The sequence below is a fragment of the Nannobrachium achirus genome, assembly GCF_963921795.1.
Source record: "Nannobrachium achirus genome assembly, chromosome: 22".
NCBI classification, from domain to species: Eukaryota; Metazoa; Chordata; class Actinopteri; order Myctophiformes; family Myctophidae; genus Nannobrachium; species Nannobrachium achirus.
Window position 1 is genome coordinate 6,545,379 of NC_137829.1, and position 9,768 is coordinate 6,555,146.

The 9,768-nt window shown below is 42.4% G+C and overlaps 1 protein-coding gene across 1 annotated transcript; it reads right to left on the bottom strand.

The window, feature by feature from the left end:
- Window positions 1-1,008: 1,008 nt before the first annotated feature.
- nyx (nyctalopin) lies at window positions 1,009-7,721 on the bottom strand (the record flags this gene model as incomplete). Its single annotated transcript, XM_080753541.1, has 4 exons — window positions 1,009-1,837; window positions 1,972-2,276; window positions 3,326-3,612; window positions 7,700-7,721. The coding sequence occupies 4 exons, from the start codon at window positions 7,719-7,721 to the stop codon at window positions 1,009-1,011; spliced, it is 1,443 nt and encodes a 480-aa protein (XP_080609667.1).
- Between the last annotated feature and the right edge of the window lie 2,047 nt (window positions 7,722-9,768).

A 9,768-nucleotide genomic window follows, 5' to 3' on the forward strand; every position in this document is an offset into this window, starting at 1 on the left:
TAACTAACATCTTTAGCTATAAAAAGCATGTCAGTATGGGTTTAGATAAAATAGTAGATATAATAATTGAAGTTTTGCAAATGATGCAGAGTTCATACAAAAAAACAACAACAGTATTATCCTACAAGAGGGCTGAAGTGCTTTGACACTATGGCCTCTAATATCCACAACCCCATAAGAAATTCACATCTTCCACATCCAGTGTATAATATAGGAAAGGCATTCCATCCATAGGAGGCAAATGCAAAGAGAAAGTCCCTCCATTGCATCCCAGCACATACACGCTTTCCATGAGGAGTACACATGAGCTGCATGCAATAAGAAGATTAACGCATCTATGAGAAGCTGCAGAACCTCCTTTACAGTTGAGTTGAATGAATAAAAACGTGGGGAAAAGAGAGCGGACATCTGTTTGGGAGATAATGACCGTGCCAACTGCTCTTATCTTCTTTGCATTTACACATAGACGTGAACGGAGAAAATACCATATAAAAGACTACGTGATGCTACATACTGTATGTTACATAACATTAATTAAATCTACTTTCATTTGCGGGCTTTATGTAACGAAAGGTACATTTTCATCATATCATCATCAGTAAGTCGTCTATAGGCTCGGACCAATGTGTCTATAAATATAGAAACCAATTCTGAACATATCCAGTACTGTACAGCTCGGCACAGTGGTTTATGAACCTGGAGGAAATGTAATAAGAAGCTATGATCTCTCATATCTATGAATGTTAGGTTATATAAATACTCTGGGTCAGTTCCTCAATAATTCATCTGTCTATCAGTTTTTACATATTAAAATCTTCTCAATGACAGAGTCTCAATTGGCAAACTGAAGTTACACTGTATAACACCCCCTCTCTCCTCGGCAGGGTAGACTCGGATCAGTAGTCAGATCTTGAATCAAATCATCATGCATGTTCTGCGTCCGGTAGCACTGGAAAAAAGACAAATGAGCACAAAGTCCAGGGTTTGCTAGCCCTGTTTCCACAATTCTCATGTGACAGAAACAACCATTTCTGTGTGACCAACAAAACCCAAGATGAGCCACACTATAAAGCAGCATAGTAGTGATTGGTTGGCCTGCATTTTCAGCCGTCCAGCCCCAGCAGATAGCTGTCCTTCGGGGTCCAGCAGAGTGCCATTGTAATTGCCAATTGCCGTCCCGTTCCCCAGCTCCTCTCTGAGCAGCTGCTCCTGCTGGAGCAGCTTGGAGATGAGGCTGTTGAAGCGGTTCTCTGTGGTGGAGACAATCTCAGAGGAGGCTGTGGTCAGATTGAGCTCTCCAGGGTCCACGCATGTGCCGTTCACCTTGGCGAAGACCACCTCGGCGAGGTCCAGGCCCGCCACGGAGGAGGGCGTGGCGCAGGGTATGTCCCGCACAAGCTTGTAGCTCTCCATCCACTCCTTTAGCCACTCAAGGGAGCAGTCACACTCCCAGGGGTTCCTGAAGAGATAGAGGCGCCCCAAGAAGTAGATGGGCTGGAAGACGGGGAAGGGCAGGACGGTGAGGTTGTTGCTGTTCAGGTGGAGGGTGATCAGGCTGGTGAGGTTCTCGAAGGAGCCCTCCTCGATGAAGAGTATCCGGTTCCTGTCCAGGTAGAGGACCTCCAGCTCCACCAGGTCACTGAACCAGTTCCTGGACACGTTGAGCAGCAGGTTTCCCCCCAGGTTGAGCATCTTGAGGCGGGTCAGGCCTTGAAAAGCAACCCGTGGTAGGTTAACCAACAGGTTGTCATTGAGATAGAAGTTCTCTAGCCGCACCAGGTCTTGGAAGGAATGGTCATGGATGGTGTTGAGACGGTTCTCCTGGAGGTTCAGGTACCTAGGACAAAATGCGAGAAGGGAAATAAAGAGTTCACTAGAACTATAAACTAATAGAGTTTGACTGTTAAGAAAACCTTTTTAATGGTGCCTTCTGGCTATACACACACACATTCCATTCTCTCTGTCACCTACTTGAGGTTCCCAAGGCCCAGTAAGGAGTTGTATGCCACTGCCTCTATCTTGTTCCTCTCTAGGTAGACATGGGTGAGGTTCTCCATTCCCCTCAAGGTCCCAGGGATCCTGCGGAAGTTGTTCTGGAAGCATAATAGCTCCTTGAGTGCCACTTGCTCAATGAAGAGGCGGTCAGGGATGTTAAACAGGTTACAGTCGGACATGTCCAGCCGCACAAGCTTCTTCAGCCCTGCGAAGGTGCGTGTGTGGAGGTAGCTGATGTATTCATTATGAGCGATCCTCAACTCCACCAAATTTGGCAGGCCCTGCAGGATAAAGGTTTGCATTTTGAGTCTCACACACAATATAGCAATTTTATAACAGGGATAAGTGATTAAAGACCAAAGTGCCATGATTTTTGTCTACTTTCTGTTTATATTAACCACCTGGTGTGTATATATTTCCCATTTCCACACATTTTCTCTGTACTTAGTCTGCTCTTTTCCCCCTCTAAAGCTCTTTGCCGAAAATAGCCGATCTACAAGATCGGTACTGCGAGGCGTTGTGAGCTTGTAGATCTGCTATGTTTGGTTAAAGTTCTCAGAATAAGGACGCTAGGGTTCAAGTGGTTAATAAAAAGCTGTTTCCTATCACACAAAGATTTGGAGGACACCCTGTAGTAACTCTGAGGACCCCCTAGAGGTCCCGGACCCCCTGTTGAAGACCCCTGACTTAAAATGTATACTGGATGTCTTGCTTGAGCTGAAACTTTTCCCAAATGTAGAAATGTCTTCATAGAAGACTGGCGGGACACATAGGCTGTCACTGGCCACATGACATCTGAGGCCCACATGGAAGGCCGTCATTAGACCCTTCTGTTATACAGCTTTTTAACACTTAAGCAACCGTCAGGTCGCATGTATACACGCAGCCTCATGGTGGCGCTAGAACAGGGGCATGAGAGAAATCAGGGGCGGAGGTTGTGGTTTGTCAGCCAAGGGGTGTGTGTGCAAAGCTTTGTGTGCAAAGTCAGTAGGGGCAGTGGGAAAATATGTGTTTTGCAAAAATTGCCACATGGTGGCGCAAGAAGAGGCCCATGTGCAGGTAGATGTTTTTTTTTTTTAAGGGAGTAATCCAGCTAAATTTAGAAGGCAATAGTAGCCTATCAGGAGGGAATAGGGGAAATGGTACATATGCATGTTGCTGACATGAGATGCGAGATATTGTGTACCGCTTTGCGTGATTTTTAGGCAAGATCTGTAGGAGCAGGGTCCATTAATGTTGTCAGCAAAAAGCTGCAGCATCATCTACGAGGAAACAGGACTGTGGCACAAGAACTTTAAGACAGATATCTATATCTGATGTAATTTCAGACCTTGAAGGCTCCAGGTGTAATAAAGGAGAGGTTGTTGTGGTCCAGGGAGAGGGACTTGAGCGAGGGCAAGGTTCCGAAGGCCCTTTCCGACAGGAACTTGAGACTGTTTATGTCCAGGTTGATAGACGATGCCTCACAGGGAAACTCTTTGGGCAGTTCACTCAAGCCTGATCGGTCACACAGCACACCGCAGCTCTTCTCCTGGGTGCAGGTGCACAGGGCTGGACATGCACGCACACACGCCCACAGTGTCAATGCAGCCTGGGGCAGCAGGCACAGCAAAGAGACTGAAAGGGAAAATAGGAAAAAAGTTGAAGCCTGAAGATTAATATTTGAATGCTGATCATTATGTGTAAAACTGCTGTAATGAAACAGAGAAACAGACTCAAAAGTGTAGCAGATTCACGTATGTTATCTTCATTATTTATCTATCAGTTAAAGGGCCAGTTCACTTCTGGGACAACCAGATCTTATGTTATTGTTGTTTGGGACACGATCAACACAAAACTGAGTTATTTTTTGTGTTCAATCTGTGTTTTTAGATATTTTAGTATTTCAGCATGAATGATGATGCATTTTGCATCATATGATGCAGCATGATGACTCATATGATGCAAAATGCATCATCATTCATGCTGAAATACTAAAATATCTCAAAACACAGATTGAACACAAAAAATAACTCAGCATTGCGTTGATCTTGTCCCAAACAACAATACAGTAAGATCTGGTTGTCCCAGAGGTGAACTTGCCCTTTAAGTTCTCCTCAAAATGACGTCATCTATCAGTCAAATTCTCCTCAAAATGACATAATCTATCAGTCAAGTTCTCCTCAAAATGACAATCTATCAGTCAATTTCTCCTCAAAATGACGTAATCTATCAGTCAAGTTCTCATCAAAATGACGTATCAGTCAAGTTCTCCTCAAAATGATGTAAGATACTGCCTTTGTACCGACAGTACAAAGGCAATGAGGTGCAGCCAAAGGGTAGATCTTTGTGCCCATACATGGTGTTACATGCAAGCCCACCCTGTTTCGTAGGAACAGTATTTCTAGTTAATATTTTATTCTGTAGTTTTGACAGAATTCTACAGTATTTTAATTTCAATTAATAATAATTCTGAATTCTGGATTATCAGCATAAAGGTTTCTTATAACCCATTGATATACTGTTAAAAAAATGTATAATGTATGTTCAATTACAATCAATAAACAATGTCATTGTATTTGAATCATCATCAACAGTCTGGTTCTACTCAACTGTAAAATGATATTTACATGTACAGTAGTACTAGTACCAGTAAGACTCCCTAATCGGGAGATAAGCGACCGTTGGTCGCTTATCTCCACAAATAGGCCAAAAGTTTGTTTTACCAATTATTACACTCTATGTGAACATTTACATCAACAAATCCCAAGTACTATGCAGAACGACCCATTTCAAGTTTTTAATGTACAACAATATTTAGAAAATAGGTCTACAAGCTCACAATGCTACGCATTGTCCTCGTCCCTTATATTCCCATAGGTTATATGGAGATCTCAGTGTTTGTCAGTCCTTGTTCATTTATGCCCATATATGGACATCTCTATATCTACTGTAACAGTCCTTGTCCCTTTATGCCCGGAGATCTCTTAACTGTAAGTCCTTGTCCCTTTTATGCCCATATATGGATATTCCTGATGTCATCAGTATATGAACATATATGGGCTTTCTGATATGCCCATATATGGAGATCTCTTAACTGTAAGCCCTTGTCCCTTTTATGCCCATATATGGATATCCCTGATGTCATCCGTATATGCCCATATATGGGCTTTCTAATATGCCCATATATGGAGATCTCTGTATCTCCATATATGGGTATAAAAGGATACTTCAGGTCTGACATCAGGTTTGTTTATATTGGGTTGCTAGGTTTGACATCACAAACTCCATGGGCCATCTGACCTAGAAATCTATATTTGGGCATAGATGACTCATCGTGACCTCATCATGATTTCAATCGCTATAAAAGGACTCTCAGTGACATACACTCTCCACAGATAAAGCGGTCAACCAGCCTACCAGTCAACCCATTCTTTGATTACTTTGTACAACTAGATTAACTTTTCAAATGCCGGTCTTATACCAGGAAAGAAGCATTTCTTCGACTCAGACCTTATCGCCAGGGTTGGCTTATAGCAGCTGTCGGTAGATAATGCCGGTCTTATATAAGGGTCATTTGTGTACGGTGTGATTTGCCATGGTTACTCATTGAAGTTGAATCTCCATATATGGAGATAACCTACGCATCACACTAAGTCTGACCTCACCAGCCCATATTTGGGCATGAGCAACTTATGTCTCCATATATGGAGATATGATGACATCACACAGTCCTCAGCCGATGATGTGGCGTGATGTCATTGCGACCGTAAGGTCGCAGTTTAGTATGAAAACCTCCACCGGCCGTCCGTCGGTCACACGTGCGGTCGACCGCACGTCACACGTGCGGTCGACGTGTGATGAGGTCACGATGAGTCATCTATGCCCAAATATAGATTTCTAGGTCAGATGGCCCATAGAGTTTGTGATGTCAAACCTAGCAACCCAATATAAACAAACCTGATGTCAGACCTGAAGTATCCTTTTATACCCATATATGGAGATACAGAGATCTCCATATATGGGCATATTAGAAAGCCCATATATGGGCATATACGGATGACATCAGGGATATCCATATATGGGCATAAAAGGGACAAGGGCTTACAGTTAAGAGATCTCCATATATGGGCATATCAGAAAGCCCATATATGTTCATATACTGATGACATCAGGAATATCCATATATGGGCATAAAAGGGACAAGGACTTACAGTTAAGAGATCTCCATATATGGGCATAAAGGGACAAGGGCTGTTACAGTAGATATAGAGATGTCCATATATGGGCATAAATGAACAAGGACTGACAAACACTGAGATCTCCATATAACCTATGGGAATATAAGGGACGAGGACTGTCAGCTTGTAGACCTATTTTCTAAATATTGTTGTACATTAAAAACTTGAAATGGGTCGTTCTGCATAGTACTTGGGATTTGTTGATGTAAATGTTCACATAGAGTGTAATAATTGGTAAAACAAACTTTTGGCCTATTTGTGGAGATAAGCGACCAACGGTCGCTTATCTCCCGATTAGGGAGTCTTACTGGTACAATACACAAACGAGCCCAGATATGAGCAGGGCAAAGGTGTGACGTGTGACGTGTGACCGACAAGCCTCAGGGCGACAAGCGACCTCGCCTGTTTGTTCCCCCTGGCATCACAAGGATCTCTCTAACAGGGCATCATTATTATTGATGACATCAGGGAACTCCATATATGGGCATAAAAGGGATTCTGTTATTGTGACATCACAGTGAAGCCAGAGTGTTATGTCAGAGCGGCAAACCCATTCTGGTAGAGTGGTTCCCCTGACATCACAGTGACATCAGTGCATGATGACATCATCATTACACATTTTTACGGTATATGGGTTTGCCCATAGACCGTATACACAACCGTCTACACACGGACAAGCTGTGACGTTTCTCATGGTAAACTGACAAGTGTGCAATAAGCATACAGCATTTGTGGCACCATATAGGGAACAGACTACACCCTGGACCCTGATAAGTAGTTTAACCACTATGTATACTTGGTCAAGAATCGTCATACAACAGCAAAAAGCTTGTAGATCTGCTATATTATGATTTTGAAAATATTTTGAAACGGTTAACAAATTTTGCCAATAATAGCAAAAATAGGGACGGGACGTGGTTAAAAAACTTAAAATGGCTAAAGCCTTTAGCAGCAGGAGGGCATAGTGGAGTCATGATTTAATGTCTAATCACATTGACTGGTGGGTTGATGGGCTATTTTCAGGGTCAACTGTCTCTTTCCCAGCTGCTAAACGTGGTGAAATAATGATGGTGTGATTAAGATAGAACAGCTTACATTAGAGATTAGCCCAACAACAATAGCCATTGTCTGCACCTGGGATTTCACCCGGCCTTCATTCATTTCATGTTAACTGGAGTTTGGCGCCCTGCTTTTTAATTTCATCAATCAATCTCTCTAGACAAGGGCCCTCATTTCAGTCAATTCATATTTTCTTCAACAGTATTGGATTCTGGTTAACGATAACAATGGTGTATAGGAAAGGTCCAGACAATAATTTTGGGGGACTTTACTTTGCCACATTCCCTGACCCTGAACAAAATGTTATAATCAAATCTTTTTGTCTCAGATCCTTAAGAAGAACTTGTTCTCCATTATTGGGCCTGAGCCAGTCTTGCAGTTGACAAGAGAGAATCTGTTGAACAGCAGTGTGGAATGAGACTAACCAGTGAAAGCAATGAGAGTCATCCCTGTAGCCTCTCATCTGGGACATGCCAGGATTAAAGGAGATCTGGAATGACATAAAAAGCACAGCACTTCTGATTAACTATGACAATAATTGTGAATTATCTAAATGTATTAAAAGGCTTTTCGCTTGGGAATCACAGGTTATAAGATGTATAATTTCAGTAACCTGGGAAATTCTGGAACTTGTTACTTTAAATATTACAAAGTTATGTATATGTTTTAATTAAATACGCTTAAATAACATTATTAAACCTTTAAAATGATCTGCACACTCTAAATATGTCACGTAAGGATTAAAATAATTTATGCAGTTAACATTTCTAAAGCTAAAAACATGTAGGAACGAGGCTCTACGGCTGCGCGGATACTCATTTAGAAGAGTGGGAACCAATTTCCAAATATTGTATTTTCAACATTTTGGGAAAAATTGCCAACACTGAGGTGCCCAATCTTCCTGTTACCCTCTACACTCTCCCAACAGAAAAAAAGTAATACATTTGTTGTTCTACTTGGAGAGTGCAGCACTTCCAATCCAATGTGAATCAAATTTTATTTTACACAGAACCTCTTCTCAGATTGTTTGATCACAAAATCCCACTGGATAAAATGCAAAACGGTTGAAATATTGAGAAAGCACTGCAAAGCAAAATGCCTGCAACACTCTGGATTAGACAAGTCTCAAGGTCTTCAAAACAGATGAAATATAAAATCACCAAATGAAAGAGGAATTGAGAAACACGCTCTTACCTGCTGATCGTACCTGACAATTGTGTCCATGTGTTACAAAAGTCAATGTCCAAATGTCACTTTCTGTGTGCAGGTCAGGACAACTCACTCTCCACGACATAACTGAACAAGCTCACTCGATGTGTGATTGACACAATTTTCATGTGAGAGAGAAGTGTGTGTGCGCTTCAGCTACTGTACAGTATGTGCAGTTGGCTTAGGGTCAGGGTCAGGCTGTTTCATCACATCACACGCACGCGCACGCACGCACGCGCCCGCACGCGCACGCACGCACGCACGCACGCACGCACGCACGCACACACACACACACACACACACACACTTTCATAAAAGCCATCTCTTAATGGTAGCCAAATCCCCTGGATGGAGATGAAGGGAGATGGGCGGTTGGCAGGATTAAAGGGGTAAAGCAGCACTCAGATCAGGGAAAACACCAGAGGCATGCCTGGAACTAAGACACACAGCACTCAGATTACTGTGCCACACACACACGCACACGCACACGCACACACACACACACACACACACACACACACACACACACACACACACACACACACACACACACACACACACACACACAGTTTGCTTGGTAATGTTTGAGGACAATAAGGAGCCAAACTAAAATATATGTTACCCTTACCCTGAGTGTATGTAACTGTACACAAGACGTAACAACAAAGACATTCACTTTGACCCTGCGAAACATGAACAGAGGGAAGTTCTCAAACTGTGTTAAAATGGACCTAGGATCAGCAAGTAGATCATCGATAGTTTGTCAATAACGAGATGTGAGGAGTGGTAGTGGAGAGCAGTATCTAGGTCATCGTTAACATCTCTCTAGAAGACTGAACATGACCCCTGTAGTTGGGTTATAATCCTGCTTAAATAAATGCCTTTGAAATGGACATCTTAGCAACGCTGGGTGTAAAGAATTGCCCATACAGGTCAATTTCTGCACTAAAATGCAATTCATATAGGGTTTTGCCATGCACAAACTTTAAGTAAAAAAACTAAATACTAATTTTCAATCTGCCAGGAAGGAAGAATGGCCCCACTTTTTCATGCTGACACATCTTAAGTTATGCAACTGATGTTAAATGGGTTTCAGGGACTGCAATTATGAGTCATAAGTAAAAAAAAAAAAGAATAATTGGATTAGCAGTTTTCACCATGAACCAGAAGGTGGAACTTGAACTTGAAAGACATACCATGTTCTGGCAGACGCATGCCAGGACAGAGGCCTGTTTTTCATGCTGAAAATAAAAGTAGGCCTATATTTCATGGCCTTTCTTACAGA